The sequence below is a fragment of the Quercus robur genome, chromosome 1, assembly GCF_932294415.1.
Source record: "Quercus robur chromosome 1, dhQueRobu3.1, whole genome shotgun sequence".
NCBI lineage: Eukaryota > Viridiplantae > Streptophyta > Magnoliopsida > Fagales > Fagaceae > Quercus > Quercus robur.
In genome coordinates this window covers 27,056,294-27,079,816 of record NC_065534.1, presented here as the reverse complement: position 1 = coordinate 27,079,816, position 23,523 = coordinate 27,056,294, and the positions used below count along the sequence as shown (strand labels likewise).

Here is a 23,523-nt window from a genome sequence, read left to right as displayed (position 1 = left end):
ATTGTGAAGAGAAAACTGCTCTCACTGTGGAATTACACAAATGCCCTCTCCCACCTACCCTCTTCATAAACACAACAGTTGTTCTAGAATCAAGTAAAAAAAAAAAAAACAGATAGCGAAAGCTGGGGAAAAAAAAAGAGAGAATGGGAGCACTTCTTGAATGAGGGAGAAAAAGAAAGAAAAGAAGGGGTAGATAAAGAGATAAGGACAAACGTGTATGGAGGGGAAAAAAAAAAGAAAAGGAGAGAGAGCGAGAGCTGGAGAAATATCAGAGAAAGAATGAGAGCACTTCTTGAATGAGGGAGAAAAAGAAAGAAAAGAAGGGGGAGATAAAGAGATAAGGACAAACGTGTATGGGGGAGGAAAAAAAAATGTATGGGTGAAATCAAATTAGATAAAGGAGAAATAATATAAAGAATAAAAAATTGAGAAATATTATCACAATATTTTCACAATAAATTTTAAGTAACAGATTGTTATTAGTTAATATTGGTGAGTAAAAAAATAATTTCAGTGGTGGGTTCAAATTAGAACTAGTAACAACTTTTCACATAAATTTTGTTGTGAAAGTATTACGAAAAATGTTGTGGACGTAACACTTCTCATTGAAAAATATAATTGATGGTAAATTTTATATTATTTAGTAAGTATAAATAAATCTATTTCTTACCTATTATGTAATAAGGGTATTGTAGGGACACAAAATCTTCAGCGGCCCATCAACGTTGTTGGGCTCGCGCAAGGAAAATCCCTCACAATGATATTTGTAGAGAGTGGGCTTAACAAAAGGCCAGCGTTGGGTCGCGGGGCGGCATCTCGGGCCGGACTACAGGCATACCGACATGAGGAAGAGCTTCGGGCTGGATATTCAGGCCCTTCAATCTTGTATCTAGGAGGATTTGGCTCCTCGGATATGATCCGAGGCGTGAGGGCGCTGTTCCCGGTCACCCATCGGTGGGATTTTAGGTGATGTCCGGCGTGTCTTATCCAGACCCTCACTTTCATCAAGTCTTTCTCCCGAAGCCAGATGGGAGTCTTCCTTTTGGTCACATAACATTCTCTTTTATACTAGCCTACGTTAGTTGTCCTTCGTCCACGTGTAGGGTCGATCTTTCCGGGACAGATATCTGTCCCATCAGTCTAGTCCCAAATTTGCTGTAGATGATCCATAAAGCCTAAGATCCCGGCTTTGTTAGGGGCAGTGTTATGTCAAGGAAGGGTATTAAGGACTATTTCCATGAGATATTTTCTGACCTCTCAAGCTCGCCTGTATCCCATTTTCGTCAGTGGGGTCCTGGGCTTTCCGAGGACGGAGTGGTCCTCGGACGTGTCTTTTGGCCATATCGAGCTCACTACTTTCGGGCTTGGGACCTGGCCTCCTTTAGTTTGGGGGCCTGTGGATTCCCTATAAGTGAGCGAGCCGGGCCCGTAGATTCTTGGGCCCCCACAATAGCCCCTCGAAACCCTGCTGTCCAACGTCCTGGTTGGAGAGGTGGGTTTCGGTAACTCCGAGCCTTAACTGCGGCTCATTTAATTTCGGCCCTTGATCAACGTTGGTGACTCTTCACCTCCCCGAGGAATGCGCCGGTCTACGAGTCGTTTTTCCTAGATTTACGTACGCTGCCGTTATGCCGCGTGGTTATCCGCAACGTGCCTTTAATCCCTTGCCATTTACGAGACCTTCCAGATGTAACGGTTACTGATGGTGTGGGAGAACGAAGCGACGCGTCGTACTCTGGATTTCCTTGAGGGTCCGAATGTGTCACATACCCTCTTCTTCGTCCTCTATATAAAGAGAGAAAACAGGGGGTGACCTTTTCATATCAGAATCCCTCACGTTCTTCCCAGAGTCCATTTCCTCCTTCTGGTTGCTCCCTCTTCTATAATACTTATTTCTCAGTAATCCACCATGAACAAATCCTTCTTTTCCCAGAAACGCCATATCCCAACAAAACTCGAGATGGCTCGGTCTGGGCAAGGATGGCGGAGGCTTAAGACTGGCTTCCCTATTCTTTTAGCCAAAATCCGAAGCAGGGACTCGTCACACCCCAGTTCTGGTGTGACTGAGTCGAAAACTTCCCTTGTCATCTCCATCTGCTCTCTCACGAGCATACCTAATAAGGCTCCCCTTCTCCCTCTTTTGCTCCTTTTATTTTCTTTTCATTACTTCACTCTTCTTCTCCTCCTTCCCGCTCATATCCTCCATTTTCTTTTGCCCTTGCATTCTTCAGTAACAAGAGCTTGCTGAAGTGCTTCCATGTGTTCCAATTCTTCTTCCTTCTCCTTCATTATTTTTGTATAAGGATCTTCCCCTGATAGGAGCAGTACCGAGGCATAGATTTCAGAAAGACTTTGAAGACGAATGCAGAAGGCACCTGATGGTTTACTTATTTGTATTACGGATATTGTTACTGTTTTAACAGTAAAAAATTTTTTATATAGGCTTGTTTGAGCCCTTCTTTGTACGTTGTAACAAATTTTCATAGTAATAAAAGTTAGTGTTACTCTATTTCTTATGTCTTATTTGTATATTTTAACAAGTGTGAAAGCGCTGCTCGGCATAATAGTATAGCATTTCAATCTATAATAACTAAGGCCAAAGCAATCCTTGATAAAAAGATGCCACGATAACTTTAAAGAGATTACTATTCATCATAACAATCCAACCAGCGAAGAATGAGACTTATCTTAAAGTTAGCAGTGATGGGTGTTGAATGCTCGATAAAGTGTGAGAGGTATTTTTCCGAGGACATGTTACCCCTCGGATGAATGGCCCCCTTAGGTTGACGATCATTAGGTTGGCCTGCCATCTTCCTGACATGCGAGCCTTAACCTTTTCCAGTGTTTAAACCGAGAAATTTCTTCATTCGGGCAGTCGATTTCCCGCGAAGCCTGAGTCCGAGGACTTTGCAAGACCTGGGTTTTGTCCATGACTTATGCGTTTTATCTTATGTGCTTGATTTTTCCCTTTGGCTTGAGTCCGATACTTGTGTCTTTATCGGTACTTGGTTTTCCCTTTTAGCTTGAGTCCGAGGACCATGCAAGCCTCAGATTCTGTCCGAGACCAATGTCTGCATCAGCACTTGGTTTTCCCTTTTAGCTTGAGTCCGAGGACCATGCAAGCCTTAGGTTCTGTCCGAGACCAATGTCTGCATCAGCACTTGGTTTTCCCTTTTAGCTTGAGTCCGAGGACCATGCAAGCCTTAGGTTCTGTCCGAGACCAATGTCTGCATCAGCACTTGGTTTTCCCTTTTAGCTTGAGTCCGAGGACCATGCAAGCCTTAGGTTCTGTCCGAGACCAATGTCTGCATCAGTACTTGGTTTTCCCTTTTAGCTTGAGTCCGGGGACCATGCAAGCCTTAGGTTCTGTCCGAGACCAATGTCTGCATCAGTACTTGGTTTTCCCTTTTAGCTTGAGTCCGAGGACCATGCAAGCCTTAGGTTCTGTCCAAGACTTTGAGTTCAGATCTTCCCTTTCATTGAGCATTTCCCGAGGTGCCAAACAGGGTGTCCCTAGGCCTTCACGCCAAGAACCCGCGGATCAAGATACATTTCTGCAAACTCTGGCCACGCAGTACTTCTCTGACGCCCCAGGGATCGAGGCGCGCCTTCACGAGGCTTCTTGAGTCTCTAGACTGCAGTTGACGTTGGAAGTTGAGCCAAAGCCACTTTGTCTGTAGTGTTCCTTGGGACACCGCGTGAGTTGACTGCCATCATCTTGTCTTTTCAAATAAATAGGAGGGAGAGAGGGTTGCTTTATATATACACCCATCCTTTTATTTTTCTCTCATATCACGCTCCCCATATCCGTAGCTCTCCTTTCTTGGCATAACATGTGGAAAGCGAGGGTTGGGAAGAAAGAACCTTCTCCGCCGCAGAAGCGCCGTGTCCTCATGAGGCTTATAATAGTAAGGTATGGGCACAGGAAGCACAAGTTCAGAAGAGTACTCCATCTCCACCGAGGGGGAACGGCGTCTCTCCCTCTTTTAGTCAAAATCCGAAGCAGGCTCTGTTCATGCCAGCACTTTGGTATGTCAGAAGAAAGATTCTCCGCCATCAGCGCCTCTGCTTAGCAGCAGGCGAATATTTAGAGAAAGCCCCTCAGTTTCCCACTCCCTGCATCTTTCCTTCAACGGTGCCAGGCTCAAGTTGGGTTTCTTTGGCTGCCTGAGTTATGGGCATGTAGGAGCGCGGGGGAAGAATAAGGTCTCGGAGCTGTAGCCAACCTTTCCTCCGACATACCTCCTCGGCTTTCTCCAGCTTTCTTGTATTTTTCTTTTCTTGCTTCTGTAGTAAGCTTTGACGTAGGCTGATTCCAGCTTTTCATTGTACTCTGTACTATTTCTTCGTTGTAATAAAAATGGAAATTGACTTACATGTTTTAAGCGTTGATCTATTGGGCAATACCACTTTGTGAACGAATGTGCTCTATGTATGCGTTGTTTTGAAAATATTTGTAACAAAGCTATTTTGAAGTATAATCTAACCAACTCTCATCTACCAGCACTATCAGGTATTACATCGATAATTTGTAATAAATCGAACTTAGGAAACTGACCGAGATATCAGTTGTGTATTCTGTGATGAGCGCATGAATATCGTCCAAGGCTGATGATTTCTAAACAATCCATCTGAGCAATTGACTGGGACATAGGGGACTCCGATGACGCTTTCTTGTATTTGGTTTCCCCATAGGCTTCGGTTCGAGGACCATGCAAGGCCTTGGTTCTGTCCATTACTTTTAAGATGTCCTCTTTGTACTTGGTTTCCCCACAGGCTTGGGTCCGAGGACCATGCAAGGCCTTGGTTCTGTCCATTACTTGTAAGAGTTCTTCGTTGTACTTGGTTTCCCCACAGGCTTGGGTCCGAGGACCATGCAAGGCCTTGGTTCTGTCCATTACTTATAAGATGTCCTCTTTGTACTTGGTTTCCCCACAGGCTTGGGTCCGAGGACCATGCAAGGCCTTGGTTCTGTCCATTACTTGTAAGAGTTCTTCGTTGTACTTGGTTTCCCCACAGGCTTGGGTCCGAGGACCATGCAAGGCCTTGGTTCTGTCCATTACTTTTAAGATGTCCTCTTTGTACTTGGTTTCCCCACAGGCTTGGGTCCGAGGACCATGCAAGGCCTTGGTTCTGTCCATTACTTATAAGAGTTCTTCGTTGTACTTGGTTTCCCCACCGGCTTGGGTCCGAGGACCATGCAAGGCCTTGGTTCTGTCCATTACTTTTAAGATGTCCTCTTTGTACTTGGTTTCCCCACAGGCTTGGGTCCGAGGACCATGCAAGGCCTTGGTTCTGTCCATTACTTATAAGAGTTCTTCGTTGTACTTGGTTTCCCCACAGGCTTGGGTCCGAGGACCATGCAAGGCCTTGGTTCTGTCCATTACTTTTAAGATGTCCTCTTTGTACTTGGTTTCCCCACAGGCTTGGGTCCGAGGACCATGCAAGGCCTTGGTTCTGTCCATTACTTATAAGAGTTCTTCGTTGTACTTGGTTTCCCCACAGGCTTGGGTCCGAGGACCATGCAAGGCCTTGGTTCTGTCCATTACTTTTAAGATGTCCTCTTTGTACTTGGTTTCCCCACAGGCTTGGGTCCGAGGACCATGCAAGGCCTTGGTTCTGTCCATTACTTATAAGAGTTCTTCGTTGTACTTGGTTTCCCCACAGGCTTGGGTCCGAGGACCATGCAAGGCCTTGGTTCTGTCCATTACTTTTAAGATGTCCTCTTTGTACTTGGTTTCCCCACAGGCTTGGGTCCGAGGACCATGCAAGGCCTTGGTTCTGTCCATTACTTATAAGAGTTCTTCGTTGTACTTGGTTTCCCCACAGGCTTGGGTCCGAGGACCATGCAAGGCCTTGGTTCTGTCCATTACTTTTAAGATGTCCTCTTTGTACTTGGTTTCCCCACAGGCTTGGGTCCGAGGACCATGCAAGGCCTTGGTTCTGTCCATTACTTATAAGAGTTCTTCGTTGTACTTGGTTTCCCCACAGGCTTGGGTCCGAGGACCATGCAAGGCCTTGGTTCTGTCCATTACTTTTAAGATGTCCTCTTTGTACTTGGTTTCCCCACAGGCTTGGGTCCGAGGACCATGCAAGGCCTTGGTTCTGTCCATTACTTATAAGAGTTCTTCGTTGTTGATAGTCTTTTCTCTATACTGACTTATTCCTTGAAGGTCAGCCCCTAGACCAGAGAGGGAAGAGTTGGCTCGAGGCCGCAAGCCCCTAGAGCTGTCCACTCCGTTGGCAGTGCACGGCGCAGCTCCTAGCGGTGGCTCATGGCGGAGTAACAACCGTACGTCGCCGGGAATGGGAAAAACCCGTGAGCCTCTGTTTGCTGGAGAGCTGACTCGTGCGCCACCCGTGCCAACGCGCAAGCCCTTCCTCACAGACGGCGCCAATTGTAGGGACACAAAATCTTCAGCGGCCCATCAACGTTGTTGGGCTCGCGCAAGGAAAATCCCTCACAATGATATTTGTAGAGAGTGGGCTTAACAAAAGGCCAGCGTTGGGTCGCGGGGCGGCATCTCGGGCCGGACTACAGGCATACCGACATGAGGAAGAGCTTCGGGCTGGATATTCAGGCCCTTCAATCTTGTATCTAGGAGGATTTGGCTCCTCGGATATGATCCGAGGCGTGAGGGCGCTGTTCCCGGTCACCCATCGGTGGGATTTTAGGTGATGTCCGGCGTGTCTTATCCAGACCCTCACTTTCATCAAGTCTTTCTCCCGAAGCCAGATGGGAGTCTTCCTTTTGGTCACATAACATTCTCTTTTATACTAGCCTACGTTAGTTGTCCTTCGTCCACGTGTAGGGTCGATCTTTCCGGGACAGATATCTGTCCCATCAGTCTAGTCCCAAATTTGCTGTAGATGATCCATAAAGCCTAAGATCCCGGCTTTGTTAGGGGCAGTGTTATGTCAAGGAAGGGTATTAAGGACTATTTCCATGAGATATTTTCTGACCTCTCAAGCTCGCCTGTATCCCATTTTCGTCAGTGGGGTCCTGGGCTTTCCGAGGACGGAGTGGTCCTCGGACGTGTCTTTTGGCCATATCGAGCTCACTACTTTCGGGCTTGGGACCTGGCCTCCTTTAGTTTGGGGGCCTGTGGATTCCCTATAAGTGAGCGAGCCGGGCCCGTAGATTCTTGGGCCCCCACAGGTATAATAATCAATTTATATAAACTATAGTTTCTATCCTCCCACTTTTTTTTTCAACCAAACAAAAGAGTTTTCCATCCTCCCATTTTTCCATCCCTCCAACCAAACACATACGAGGGAAAACTAAATATTTTCCATCCTCTCACTTTTCCATCCTCTCAACAATTTTTCATCCTCCCACTTTTCCACTCCTCCAACCAAACGGACCCTAAATCTCCTTTTATCCCAAATCTGAGATTTTTTTTCCTTCACTAAAAGCGCAACCAGTCATTTTACTACTTTAGAGCAACCACATCAGTTCGGCCAAATTTTTCCGTCTATTTTACACTAAAAACCTACTTTTTCTATTTTACATTATCACTTTTCCAAAATACCCATATCAGTTCATCTATTTTACATTATACTCTATTTAAATAATACTCCTTCCATCCCACTTTGTTTGTCCTCTATTCCATTTTGGAATGTCCCAAAATATTGTCCTGTTTCTAAAAATAAAAATCATTAATTTACTAATGTTTCTATTATACCCCTATTTTATTAATAATTCAATTTTTTGATAAATTTATTTAAGGGTAGTTTTGGAAACTTATACATTTTTAAAAGGTAGACAAGATAATAAATAATGTTTCCTTAAAAAGTTTGACTTTAAGCTCTAAAAAAAAAAAAAAAAAAAAGTTTGACTTTTCAAACAGGACAAACAAAGTGGGACAAAGAGAGTATTACTTATTCTTTTTTTATTACTTATTTATTACTCCCTCCGTCCCACTTTATTTGTCCTGTTTGAAAAGTCAAACTTTTTAAGGGAACATAATTTATTATCTTGTCTACCTTTTAAAAATGTATAAGTTTCCAAAACTATCCTTAAATAAATTTATAAAAAAAATTGAATTATTAATAAAATAGGGGCATAATGGGAACATTAGTAAATTAATGACTTTTATTTTTAGAAACAGGACAATATTTTGGGACATTCCAAAATAGAATAGAGGACAAACAAAGTGGGACGGAGGGAGTAATTTTCAGAGTTACCGTATCTTTCATCAGTCCAATCCAAAAGTCTCTCTCTCATTCCTCCCTTAATTATTTTCCTCTCTCAAACACTCACACACGGCGGCAGATTTGGCGATAGAGCGGCAGCAGATCGACGGCAGCAGTGGCAATAGATTAGCGGCAACAGTGGAGTAGATCGATAGCTATAGCGGTTTCGTTGGGTTTCATGTCGGAGGCATCTTCTTTGGTGATTAAAGCGATTTCTTCTTCGGTAATCAACAGCAAAAGATGATTTGCTTCCTCTTTGGTGATTTTTGTAGTTGAAAGGATTGTTATAGTTGGGTTAGGAGTATTGGCGGACTGCATTTCTTGTTCTGTGATTTCTGGGTCTGAGGAAGAATTGCTCATGACTGCTAATGGAGGACAGTGTTCATAGTTTAGAGGAGAGATAAAAAAAAGTAATAAAAAAATGGAGGAGAGATAAAAAAAAATAATATAATATTATTATACACATCTACAATAACCATGCATATTTGCACGGCTACTGTAGCAACGTGCAAATATGCACACCTTTACCCCACTAATGTGGGCAATTTTGAAAGAAAATTGTGTAAATTTTGTCACTTTTTGCATTTTAGAAGATTTTAAAAGTGTGGATACTCTTAGCTAATCGGATACAGACTAAAAGCATCCGCATCAGTTCTTCTAAATTTTCTGTCTATTTTACACGAAAAAACCTACTTTTTCTATTTTACACTATCACTTATATAAAACACCCACATCAGTTTATCTATTTTTCAAGATATTTCAATAAAATATTCATTCTCCTCAATTTTTTTATTATTTCTCACAACTGCCTTGCCTACATACGCGCTCTCTCTCTCTCTCTCTCTCTCTCCATTCTCTCATTCTTTCTCAAAAACTACCAACCCAAATCACTTCTTCACCGGCCGATCCAGATCCTTTCTTCACCGGCCGATCAACGAACCAAGCTCCGGCGACCCAGATCCTTTCTTCACCGGCGACCCAGATCCTTTCTTTCTCAAAAACTACCAACCCAGATCACTTCTTCACCGGCCGATCCACAAACCAAGCTCCGACGACCCAGATCCTTTCTTCACCGGCGACCCAGATCCTTTCTTTCTCAAAAACTACCAACTCAGATTACTTCTTCACCGGGTCCTTTCTTCATCGGCCGATCCAGATCCTTTCTTCACCGGCCGATCCACGAACCAAGCTCCACGACCCAGATTCTTTCTTCACCGACCGATCCACAAACTAAGCTCTGGCGACCCATATCCTTTCTTCACCGGCGACCCATATCTCTTTGTTGGTCTGTCTGTGTGTGGGTGTGTTTCTGTGTTGATTTATTTGTGTGGGTTTGTTTGTGTGCATCTGAGGAAAAGAAGATGAGGAGCTGAGGTTGTTGTGCACGGAGAAGAGAGAGAAAAATTGGTGCGAACGAAAATTAATAAAAATAATAAATACATATGCTACAGTAACTGTGTAAATATACACGGTTACTGTAACTCATGAATATATATACACATTTTTACATATCTTTACACCCACTGATGTGGGTGTTTTTTTACTCAAAATGTGTAAAACTTGCACATTTTTCTATTTTAGAAGGGTTTACATGAGCTGATGGAGATGCTCTAACCCCTTTTTCACATGTCCAAAAATCTTTACTCACTTAAAAAAAAAAAAAAAATTCTCCAGGTTACACATTTTGAATTTCTAATCCAATTTTACCATTAGACAACATACTAAAAAGTCATCAGTGTCAGGCAACTACTCACATAGACGAAAAGTCACCAGTGTCAGCAACTACTCACATGGATGAAAAGTCAAGTCACCAGTGTTAGGCAAGTGAGGCAACTACTCACATAGACAAAAAGTCACCAGTGTCAGCAACTACTCACATGGATGAAAAGTCAAGTCACCAGTGTTAGGCAAGTGAGGCAACTACTCACATAGACGAAAAGTCCATGGAGGCTGGGGAACACTTCACTCAAAATTCAAACCCTTTTTTTTTACAATAATAATGTAGTAGAAATCTATGGCTGCACTAGTACACTCCACTTTATGGCACATGCGTATGAAATTTATACTTGTAAACCTTCACAAATCTTCCAAGAGCATCTCCAGCAATTTCAGCAAATTTTTGTACTGTTTAGAGAATGAACAGTGATATTTAGCTTTTATCTACCCACTTTTTCAAATACACTTCCAACAGATTCTCTATTCCATTTTCTATCTCATTTAAATATTATTTCTTCATTCATTGTTTATTATTTTTTTAATTATCATTTATTCTTTTTTTAATAACTATATTTTTCAATGAGAAGTGTTATATTCACAACATTTTACACAATAATTTTACAACAAAATTTATGTAGAAAGTTGTTACTAGTTCTAATTTGAACCCACCACTGAAATTAATATTTTACTTGCCAATATTAACTAATAATAATCTGTTACTTAAAATTTGTTGTGAAAATATTGTAAAAATATTGTTGTAGTATTTTTCAATTAGGATTTTTTATTTTTTATATTATTTTTCTTCCTTTTATTTCATTTTCATCCACCGTTTCATTTCTTTTTTCTTTTTCTTGTTTTTCTCCTCCACACAAGACACACAGCCCCCTTCTTTTTATTTTCTTTTTCACCTCTCAAGAACATTCCAGTGCTTCACATCAGAGAGAAGAGAGAGAGAGAGAGAGGAGAGATCGGCTTGGGCCTCCACCGCATGCATCTCCACCGCTGCTCAGCATCTCCACCGCCGCTCCAACTGTCGCTCCAGCATCTCCACCGCTGCTCATCGTCCTCCCCACCGATCGGCTTGGGTCAGATTGGCTTGTTCTTTTTTTTTTTCATATTTGCTTGTTCTGATTCAACTTTATTTTAAGAATTGTATTTTGTTTTGTGTTTGGATTAATTCTTTTGCTCATGAACAGGTCTCTCTCTTTTTTTTTCTTTTTTTTTTTTCGATTTCATTTGGTTTATGAGAAAAAAAGAAACAACAGCAATGGAGAGAATGAGAGGAAAAAAAAAAAAAAAAACAACGGAGAGAATGAGGGAAAAAAAGAAATCCGGAGGAGGAGAGAAAAAGAATTAATATAATAAATAGTTGGTAATATTTTAAGACAAGAAATTCAATAGCTAATGTACAGTAGCCCATCAGACTTGATGGGCTACTGTTTATTAGCAAAAAAAAATTCCAGATGCGAACAAGCTGCTGGAACATAAACAGTAACATATATTCTCTATATTTTGCCTATATATACACTACTGGAGATTCTCAACACAAAAAAGAAAATGGGTATTTGGGTTTTACTTTTTTTTTTTTTTTTTTTTTTTTGAGAAGCGGGTTTTACTTTTTGACCAGAACAAAGGCTGAGCTCATGGCATGCGACACTGCCATGACTTTCAAGTTTCAAGTTATCAGATCAAAGCACACGTGTGAAATTGCATAATAATTAAGTAATAAGCAACGACTCCTTTGGTTATTACGATATATGTTTACAAGTGTTGTATTTTTTTGACCTTTGTTAGATTATTAAGTGTTCTTCTATGCTATTGAATTGAATCAGTGAAACCTACGCTTACGGCACATCCAGTTTCGGACATGAATTCCCTCAAAGCTAAACCAACCATGCAATGCCACGTGGTGGCCATGCCTTATCCAGGCCGTGGCCACATCAACCCCATGATGAACCTTTGCAGGATACTAGCTTCCAAAAACAGCAATATCCTCGTCACTTTCGTTGTCACCGAAGAATGGCTTGGTTTCATCGGCTCCGATCCTAAGCCCGACAACATTCGCTTCGGCACCATTCCTAACGTTGTCCCATCAGAGCGAGTCCGCGCAGCTGACGTTTACTCCTTCGCCGAAGCTGTCATGACGAAGTTTGAAGCTCCATTTGTGCGACTCCTTGATCAGCTTGAGCCTCCGGTTACAGTTATCATGGCTGATACTTTTCTTTTCTGGGCAGTTGGAGTTGGGAACCGAAGGAATATTCCAGTGGCATCGTTTTGGCCTATGTCGTCGTCCATGTTCACCATCATCCAACACGTGGATCTTTTAGTCAAAAATGGTCATTTCCCATCTGACTCAGGTGAGTATGTATTAAATTATTAATACAAATTCTTTTTACTTATCTCTCCTCCTACTTCTTTTTTTTCTTAGTAAATAATAAATAAAATATTTCAATTTTTTTTTAACATGTGACAATGTGAGTAGGAAAAAAAAAAGCATTATTGGAAAACAAAAAACCCAATAATAAAATAACCCACCTTACCATTTTATGGTATGGAACACAGTCCAAGCAAGATTTAGTTTTTAATGGTCATTCGTTATGATTTATTTATATATGAAATTGTAAATTCTAGAATTTGAAGAAATATGACGCGCAAAGAATCTAATAGTGGGTTTAAATATGAAATAAAATTTAAATTTAATTATTTATATATATATATTAAATTAATGATGTGTAAAATTGTAAGGTTTCAAAAGTTTACATAAGACAATGTTATATGTTCAACCAAAAGTCAAACTGCTTTGGTTCAATATATATTAAAAATTATTGATTATAAATTATTTAGTAATCTTTGCAATGCATACAGAAGTAACAAAATATTATCTTCTCTATGTTTTTTATAATAAAAAAAATTAAATATGGACTTTGATAATTATTAAAAGATATTCATAATATATGATTGTGTTTGTTAATGGAATTGAATCTATTATATTATTTAAAGAAAATATAATATGACAATTCTAATGTAGACGATAAATTTAAGAGCTTTTATAGTGAATACTTATAGAATTTAAACTCAACGAAAAAATACTTATTAGAATAATGAGGTGAAAAAAAAAATGTGTTCTAAAGTTTATGTGGCAATAATAGAAGAAGTTAACATAAAGTCATTTTATTTTATTTTATATTGCATATAGATTTAGATTATAGATATATAAAATAATTTAACGTTTGTATTCAAAGTTATAGCTTCTATAGTGAATCCTTATAGGATTTAAACTCTACAAAAAAATACATATTAGAATAATTACGTGAAAAAAATGTGTTTTGAAAGTTTATGTGGCAGTAATAAAAGAAATTAAAAGAAATTCAAATTTTTTTTTTATATTGCATATAGATATATAAAATAATTTAAAGTTTGAATCCAAAAATTATAGCGTGGCTTCCTAATAAGTAATAAAATTTAACTTAAATAGACCCATAAAATATAATAAACAGATGATTCATACTTGTGGCTCCCTCCCAAAAAAAACATAATAATTATAATAATAATAATAAAAAGCTTTTCATCTTTAACAAATGCTTAAACATTAGCTCATAACCTACACCTTTAAGTTAGTTCATCCTTTGAGGACAACCACCAGTGTCCACCAACAATCACCGATCTTTATGTCCTCAAGTGGTTCTACCAAGGAGAGCAACCACCGCAAAGATTAATGTGTTTGAGTTTATTTTATTTTATTTTTAATGTGGCAATACTATTTTAATTAATTTTCTATTTAGAAGAATACTAGACATATGATAATGTAATAAATATGACTTTTATTTAATTTGTATTTTATGAGAAATCTAATTATAATATTTGACTTTTACAAAAAAAAAAAAGCAAATAATTAGGAAGCGAATATTGATGATGTAGTATAGTTAGTAAGTATGTGTAAGGACCAGATTTGAGTTTCTAGCCCAAATGATCAATGAACTTAGGCCCAAAAAGCCCAATACAATGAATTTGTAGAGAGTGAGTTAGAAAACTAGGTTTTAATGAATCAGACAACGAATAAAGTAGATTTAGATGATAAGAAAAAGTAGATAAACTAATTTAATCTAAAGAAAACTGTCCTCTACACAGTCCGAGGAAATCAGTTCTTATATATTGATTCTCAAGTTTGATTACAAGTTCGGTTATTGATTGCTACAATGTTTCTCTCTTAATTTCTCAATCCTTTTGTCTTAGGATCTCCCTTCCATTTTATACTTTGTTTTCCTTTCATCTCCACCTTTCACGTGCAGATCAGATTGTGGGTGTTGATCCTTGTCCCATTAGCACCTTCCTGAAGTCTTTGGGTAGTAGGTGTAAGGCTGAAAGTTACTGTTCAAATATCACTTTCTCATTAATGTGGCCAGAGAGTTAGCTGCAGAACCTTTAATGCGGTGGTAGCAGCTTTCCTTTCAGATATTTCATAGCCTCCCTATATCATGTTCCTTCTTGATACTTATCATCATCAATGGAACTGTTCGGAACGTTGCTTTTGATGTCGAACCATACCTTCCGAACTCGTCTTTACTTAGCCGAGGAGGCATTCATCCTTGGACCACTTCCCTGCAACATAACGCCTAAATCCCTTCCTTTATTTATCAGTGTTGACCTCTATCCCATGTCTTTCCATCCTCAAGCTTATGAGGTGTCCTTGGACTGGGCCCCCGGCCTAATACATTCTACTGGACCTAATATCCCTATAATACGCATATTGTACCATGCGTAACAATTAAAATTACTCACGTCTTATGTATTGTGTGCAAACTTACAGAATTAAATGTGTTATTATGAGGCTAGACGTATATCACGCGTTAGTTACGGACAAGTTGGCGAGTTATACGGATTGTTATAAAAGATTAAAAGCAATTTTTATTGAAACTTGATAGTGGTTAGCGTAAGGACAAGAGATATAAAATATTTTTAAAAATCTCAATAAAGACATACACATGTCAAATACTAAGGGTATGTTTGGTAAACTGTAATAGTCACTGTAATGTAATAGTTATTCATATAGTTTATCTATTCAGTAGTTTGGTTTTATTTTTATTACAGGAAATAGTCATTACTCATTACTTATGAATAGCTATTCTTTAAAACGATAAATAATTATTCCTTTCTAAAATGATTGTAATAGATATTATTTAATAGGTGTATTAATTTCTAAAATTAATATATTTCAAAATAAATAAACTTTCCATATGCACATAACAATTATGAAAATAAAAAATCATAAAAAATAACTATTCTCTCTTTCAAATTTAAAAAAAAAAAAATATATATATATATATTTTATTTTTTAGGAAATATAATTATATGAATAAGATATTTCCTAAAATATATCTTAAATTTTTTTTCTAATGTTACAATTTAAACAATTTGATTTAAAATGCTTTCATTCCATTGTCTTCAGAGTTCTATTCTTATGTTGTCATCAAACAAATGAATAGTAATAAGTATTATATTATATCATCTTGTATTCCTTATAATGCCTTTTCCTATTTATATGTAATCATTATTACAATCTACTAAACGTATCTTAAGAGAATGAGCATGTCATGTTTAATATATTTCAAGTATATAACCCAAAAAAAAAAAAATTTGACAACAAATTGCAAATTCCATTTCCAATGCCCAAGTAATCATGTTTAGTTTCTTTAATAAAAAAAAAAAATAAAAAAAACTAATTCTACTACAACATAAATTGGTAATGTTGCATCTACAATATTTTCATAATAATTTTACAATAAGTCTAGGCAGTGAGTTGGTATTGATTATAATCTCTATCCATTACTAATACCACTTTTTTATTCACCATCACCAGTAACGATTTGCCACCAGGAATTTGTTGTAAAATTGTTATGGATGTAGCATTACTCCTAATAAGGGTGTACAGCAAACCCGCCAACCCACCAAAACCGACCCAACATAACCCAACTCAATCCACCAAGTTGGGTCAGTTTTTAAGGATTGGTGGGTTGGGTTGGGTCATGATTTTTTTTTTTTTTTTTTTACAGTGGGTCAGATTGGGTTCGGGTTATGAGATTTTCAAATCCACTTAACCCAATCCAACCCCCTATATTTAATATATTTTTAAATTTAAAAAAATATATTATATAATTTTGTTATTTACTTTTTTGCCTCTCTTCCTAAATAAAACTCAAACCCTAATTTCTTCTTATATAGTTTGTATTTGTTTGATGTTATACTCATGATTATTTGGTTATAAATTTGCCCTTATTTGTGATAGTGTTGTTATAATATCAATTTAATAATAATAATAGTAATTAAAAAAAATGTCAAACCCATAGGTTCAACCCGATCCATGTGGGTCGGGTCAGACCCTTGTAATGGGTTGGGTTGGATTTTTATAACCCACCATGGTGGGTTGGGTTGAAAAAAACTCCTCAACTTGACCTAACTCAACCTATGCACACCCCTAACTCTTAATACAAAAACTTAATAATCAATGAACCAATGAATGTGATTGGTGAGCATAATAATGAGTGTTTGAATTAATTTTTATAATTAGTGATGCATCAATTTATAAGACCTATATAGTTAAATTTGTAATATCTCTAATATCATTCTTAGAAAAATTTAAATTTTATATGATTAAGTCTGCTTTGGTTCAAGATGTATTACTTTTATCTTATTCTTAATGAAAGTTGCTATCTTCTTATAATTTTTTTTTTAAATTTTGTTGGGATCTTCTAAGGATTAAGTCACACTTAGCAAGAGTTAAAAAATTATGATACAAAGATTATTTGCTTTTATCTATAAGAAATATATATGGTAAATGTTTTCCATATTTTTGTTACGATTTTTAAAAAAAATAAACGTAGCATACCTGTACGATACATGTACTGTTTTTTTTTTATCTGTTTTCGTATTTTTATGCCGAATTTTTGAAATGTACTTTTTTTAAAGATGTCGAAATATACCCATCCGTATATTTACCGTATTATACTTGTACCGTATCCTTGGTCACGTTCTTGGTTTCTCACAAAAATCATTTTTCCCCTGGCTGTTGGGGGGGGGGGGTTTCTTTCTTTGCTTTGAAAGATTACCAAAGATATTGATTTGGTAGTGCGAAATGAAGCTATAGTTGCTAAACAAAGACAATGAAATTATGAAAATGGAGAGAACACCATGACAAATTAGAGGATGGATTACTTTCTGGATAAAATTTGGCTACAACCAACAATAGGAAAATGTCATGTGTTTACTTATTAAATCACACTTAAGTGATTGTATACAATCAATTTTAGGTGCATTGCATATGACAGGGACACATATAATCTTCCTATTGTTGTTGGTAGCCTTATGTTATAACCAAATTTGTAACCAAATTTTGTTCTTACTTTTTTTGTTTTAGTTTTATTTTTGCTCATTAATTTTTTGCCTATGAGATTTAACCCTTACAGCTACCTTAGACAAAAGAACCAATTCAACAATAAGTTAACTTCATTTTCATAGTAACTCGAACAAAACTTGAAAATGGCTAGAAAATAAATGAACTAATTACCAATTAATGTAGTTTCTTCATTGTCATACGTTATTATGTTTAGCCAATTTGGATTTATTTTGATACCATTGGTTTTTTTATTTATTTATTTTTTTTTTTTTTTTATGTTAGCAAAATCTGAGGAGCATGTAGATTACATCCCTGGAATTTCCTCCACACAACTAGTGAATATTCCATTTAATGGGAGAAACCAACAAACAACGCCAAGGATTCTCGAAGCTTTTTCATGGTTAAACAAAGCACAATATCTCTTATTAACTTCTTGTTATGAGTTCGAATCCAAAGTATTCGATGTTCTAAAAGCAAAATTCTCATTTCCGGTATATGCTACGGGTCAAATCGTACCTAACTTTGATTTTGGAGAAAACACAAAACACAGTGATGACAACTATTTACATTGGTTAGACTGCCAACCTAGAAATTCTGTTTTATATATTTCAATGGGAAGTTTTCTTTCATTTTCTAGTGCCCAAATGGATGAAATTGCAGCTGGTTTGTGTGATGCTGGTGTTAGATTCTTTTGGGTGGCACGTGACGAGACTAGCAGATTGAAAGAGGTTTGTGGTCATAGAGGATTAGTAGTGCCTTGGTGTGATCAATTGATGGTCTTATCTCATTCTTCTGTAGGGGGCTTTTGGTCACACTGTGGGTGGAGTTCCACTCGGGAAGGAATGTTATGTGGTCTTCCTTTTCTTACCTTTCCCATAATCTTTGATCAAATCCTAAATAGTAAGTTAATTGTGGAAGATTGGAAGATTGGGTGGAGGGTGAAGCAAGATGTGGGAATGAACAATTTGGTGTCAAGAGTGGAAATTGCAAGGCTAGTGCATAAATTTATGAATTTTGAAAATGATGAAGTGAAAGAAATTAGGACAAGAGCAAGTGAAGTTCAACGCATTTGTCAACGTGCAATTGCAAAAGGAGGATCATTTGAAACCAACATCAATGCCTTCATCCAAGACCTTTCACATAGCATGGTTACAGAGTAGAAAGTAACTATTTTGTTTTGCATGACCATAAAATGTCATGCCTTCTTTGCAATTATCTTCAGAGTTTAAAGACCTTAACCTTGATAATAGTACATTCCGAAAAAAAAAAAACCTTGATAATAGTAAATAATAATAATAATAATGAGACAAATAGGTTGGACTTACAACTACTTGTTATTATTATATAATGTATTTTCTTCAACAAGATAACCTATTGAAGGTCTTTGTAATAATAATCTTTGTTTTTTTAATTGCATTAACTTACTCTCTTTTTTCTAAGTGTGTTAATGTGGTGTCCATTTGAAGAATCTCTAGCATATGGCTACATCCAGTACATCATGGTTCATGATGTCATAATAGAGTTGATTATTGTGTTATTGGATAGAGTAAGGGTTATTGTTTATTAAATTTTAGTGGCATGTCACATGAATGCTTCATGATGTCATTAGTAAAATTAATTACTGTGTTATTGGATAGAGTAAGGGTTATTGTTTATTATTATTATTATTTTTGCTGAATATTGTTTGTTAAATTTTAGTGGCATGTCACATGTATGTTGTATGATGTAGATTAGTTTCCTTCTTTTCTTGAAAATTTTCCAATGAACACTATTTGTATCTTGCAAAACTAAGCGCTTGTTTGGATTGAGGGGAAGGGTGGAGTAGAGTAGAGTTGGCCGGAAATTAATTTCTACTCTTAATTTTTGGTCAACTCTACTATATTCCCCATCCCTCTCCCTCAATACAAACAAGCCCTAAATGTTTATGCCTTATTTTTCAACACAAATTGGGCTTCATAAAAAAATCTTCACGAACAATAATTGATGATAACAATATTCTTTAATTGTGGTAAATTAATAAGAATATTTTATTAGGATAAATTAGTTTTTACAATTTTCTGATGATATTTGTCATTCACCACCAATTTGATGATACCACCATTGTTGGCGGTGTCATGAGAGTAAGGGAGAGTAGTCAGCCACTATAGATCTAATGAGAGAGTAGAGGAGAGAGGGTACAAGAGAGGAGAGAGTACCAAAAAGTTAATAAAAAAGGAATATAATTTTTTTTACAAGAGCTACAATTCTATCGTATATTTAGAAGAGGACTATAGCTTTTGCAAATTTTTGTATAGTGAAGATATTTAAAATTTTTACAAGAGCTAAAGATTCTCGTGTATATTTAGAAGAGAACTTCAACTTTAGCAAATTTTTGTATAGTGATGCAGAGGGGGTGTTTTGTGTAATTAGTATACACAACTCAAATCTATTTTAGATTTTTAGGTGTTTTACAACAGTGGATGTAAATGTATTGTCACGTTAAGTCTTTTAAAATGAAGTATCTTGCATTTGGTCAACTCTCTTTTGATGTCATTCTTTGCACATGAAGTACCTTGCATTTGATAAACTTAATTTTTACTCTTCCCATTACTTAGTGATTATCATGTGTGTATATTAAACAATTAAAAAAAAAAAAAAACTTAAAATGTGCAACTTTGAAAAAAGAAAAAAAAAGTTGCAACTCAAACTAGAATTAAAAAGTGTGAAGAGCCTTTAGGGGTGTTAGGCTTTTTTTGGTTCTTTTTTAAACTTAACTAATGCCCTATACTTGGCAAACAGGCCGAGTCAGTATAGTTCAAGTTAGATCTGGTTTAGCTATTTAGGTCAGTGACTAATCAACAAATAGGTTTTAAAACCTATGAGTTTTACATTTTCATCTCCCCATTACTATCTATCTTAATATCACTTTTCCAGTATCCCATTATTTTCCTTTTATTTTTGACTTTTCTTTTTACCCTCCTCTTACTATAAATTTACAATTCTCTATTTCATTTTATATGTAGTTTTCCCACACACAAAAAGTTAATTCTCACTTAGGCTTAAACTCTCTGAACCTCCTTACATTGGCTCACAACCTATGCCATTACCTATAAAGGATTATGAGTATGCTAAAAGGTTGGTCCGCCAACCCATTAAGGGTTCACTCTACATGGATTGGAGAAAGAGTTTCCCTAGTTATATGTGACCTTTTGAATGAGGAGGAGAGTGAGATATTGTTATCCTTACCCATAAATAGAAAACCTTAGAACCTAATTGTATGTGTGTTTACTTTGTTTATTGTGATGACATGTGGTGTACGGACATGGTATTTAGGCCTAGCTCAGTGTACGGGCATGACATAGAGACCCAGCCCCTTAATTTTAGTAAACCGAGAACCCCGAGCCTAATAATGGGTTGTACATCGTACCGGCCTAGAAACTAGTTACATGTCGGGGATGGATATTGCTCAACACGGTAGTGCCTTGGGGGAAATCGCTTGTTGATAACCAATTGCCAGTGAAAGCAAGTTTCAAGACGGTCAGGTCTTTTAGAAAAGTTGGTCCTATCGAGTTAGGAATTTATTCCAGAGGGGTCTCACCCACCTAAAAGGCCTCCCAGTCATCATGACTACCAAACTAAGGGAAGTTTATAAATAAGAAATGAAGGGGAGAAAAAGGGGGTTGGAAAAAGGAGGGTGAGAGAAACACATGAGAGAATTGTGAGAAACCAAAGAAAAGGGAGAACCCCATCAATGGCTGAGGTACTCCTCGGGGAATACACGAAAAAGGGGGTGGGAGGATACAGACTAGACTAAGAACTCCGTCATTTGGGCTACCAAGTTGGCAATAAAAGGTCTTCCCATTATAGGAATTCCATTGCCCACGTTATACAAATTAATTGTGGGCTTGTTCTCTGGGCTTATGAGTCATTCAGGGGAATTAGGCTCACACATGTGGCATTAGCCCAATTGTATTTGTATTGTTTATTAGGCCTACCAAAAAAGGTCAACAACTAAAAAAAAATTATACAAATTTGTTTTCCAAAATTTCTTTTCAAATAAATTCTTGAATAAGTTTTCAAAATAGACAAAAGAAGTTTTCAAAATCTTTTAAATTCTCAAAGAAGTTTTCTAGATTTTTCAAAGAAGTAAAAAAAAAATTGAATTTTTCAAAAAAAAGGAAAAAATCCCAAAAAAAAAAAGTTTTTTTCCCCCACAAATTCAAATGGAGTTTCTAGAAAAAAAAAATCCCCTACAAATAAATCTTTAAAGATGTTCTCAAAATATTTTTAGAGGTTGACTCAATCATGTGGTCTAATTTGTTTGATGATTTGAGCCTTTCTTTTTTGATTTTGTGATTTTGTCTAGGGGCTTCAAGCCCATCTTTTGCATTCAACATTATTTGGGCTTAGCCATTATTTGTCTTGTCTAGGGCATTAAGTCCATTTTGTCCTTGATCAAACGGTTTTAGGTCCATCCATGTTTTATTTTGGTGCCAATTAGCCTATCATTGTTTTGTTTAAGGGCACTAGTCCCATCCTTGTTCTTTATTTGTGACTTAGGTTCATTCCTATCTTGTTTAGGTAGCTTAGGCATATCTAGTTTTGTCTTTTATCCTTAGGTCCATCCTTGTCTCTCTAGGTCCCTTAGGCCATCTTGACATCTTGTACTATGTCTGGGCCATATATCCATCCTCATTTTGTATGGAGGCCCTAAGCCCATATACAAACCAATTAATGTAAAAAAAAAAAATGTCAAATAAATAAAGCAAAAACCAGTTGGGGCTGAATTATTGGTTTGCTTTTCTTTTTGGAGACTTGATACTTTTGTTTGATTGGAGTTACATAGATTAGAATATTAGATATAATGTGTGATTTATAAAGAACATAAAATAATGATAATGTCAACCGCCAAAATATGTTATGGATTTTAATGTGAACATCTCATCATAAGATAGTGATTCAAAAAATGAATACATGTGTTTCTCATAACATTGCCGGCGCCGCTGAATTAATGAAAATGAGTTATTAATAATATTTGAATTAATTCAATAAAGCTCTTAAGATTTTTTTTTTTGTCTAATTGGTATAGTAGTTATTGAAATATGGTAATTTTTGTTTTCTTAATTAGATTTATTTATTTATTATAAAATGTGTTCTTATATCTATAGAAGTTTTATATAATATATGTCTTTGAAAACTTCGGTGGTTTCATTAAAATGTTTTTTTATTCACTTTGGTAGATAATTTCTTAATTTCATATTAAAAGATGAATTTAATTCAATGAAAAATCATTATTCAACATAATTTTTATATGAGTACTATGTTCTTTTAATTTGTTAATTTTTTTTTTACATATCTAATATCAAATTAGATAATGTAATGACTCGATTTGTAACGACCCCAAATTGGTGTATTGGGTTCGAAAGTGAAAGACCCAAACAATAAAATTTGTAAAGAGTGGGCTAAAAGGCTAGGCCTTGGTGAACGGACAGCCGTTAGTCATGGTGTTCGTAATGATTGCTTAGAGGTGAACTGAGCTTGTCCAATAAGACTTTCTCTCCGGCATGGCCTGAGTGGCTCCGGTCATTGGACCTCGTCCGAGGAGTTTAGTGTTCTTATTATTCCTTTTACACTAGGTTACAGTAGTTCAAGAGACGATACATAATGCTCTTGTTTTTCTCCCCCCCCCCCCTCTCTCTCTCCTCTTTTCCCGGGGATGAATTCTTACATTATATAGCCCCTCTCAGTTAATCCTGACCTTCCATCTATTGATCAGGCAGGTAACTACTCGAGTGCTTGTCCCATCAGCTGCCTTTCCCCACTTTCTGTTTGTTGCAATAACCGAAACCACACTGTTCAGGGAAATTTTCCCATCAATGTGGCTAGGACGTTTGTGGGCGCATTCAATGCGAAGATGATAGTTTTTCCTTGAACCGCTTCCACACTGTACCCCCATGCGAGTTCTATTGTACTCGTCTTTTCCTCTGGGAGCTCTTTGGGGGCTGTCTTTGATGGCGTGGCGTTCTTCCCTTCTAGGTTTTGGGATGCCGAGGACAGGATCGTCCTCAGCTGCATTTCTAAGCCATTTGGACTCTCGCTGCATGTTCTCAGCAACGTCTCTCCTCGGCGCAGGCCTTGGGCCCTAATGTATAGTGGGCCGGGGTCACAAATTCTCTGGCCCCACAGATGGTTTTTGTATACTAATTGGAGTTTTAAAGTTAATAAGTTCTCCTAAAAAATTA

The 23,523-nt window shown here is 37.1% G+C and overlaps 1 protein-coding gene across 2 annotated transcripts; it reads left to right on the top strand.

Moving 5' to 3' along the window:
- The first annotated feature begins 10,707 nt into the window (after positions 1–10,707).
- On the top strand, positions 10,708–18,741 carry LOC126727635 (UDP-glycosyltransferase 87A1-like). Of its 2 annotated transcripts, XM_050433515.1 has the most exons (4): positions 10,709–10,997; positions 11,540–11,634; positions 11,745–12,269; positions 17,585–18,741. In XM_050433515.1, coding segments are annotated over exons 2-4 (1,404 nt in total). In that variant the 5' UTR covers positions 10,709–10,997; positions 11,540–11,633; the 3' UTR covers positions 18,463–18,741. The 2 variants fall into 2 exon arrangements, with proteins under 2 accessions (XP_050289464.1, XP_050289472.1); XM_050433507.1 differs by lacking the exon at positions 11,540–11,634 and having other exon boundaries at positions 10,708–10,997.
- The last annotated feature ends 4,782 nt before the right edge of the window (positions 18,742–23,523 follow it).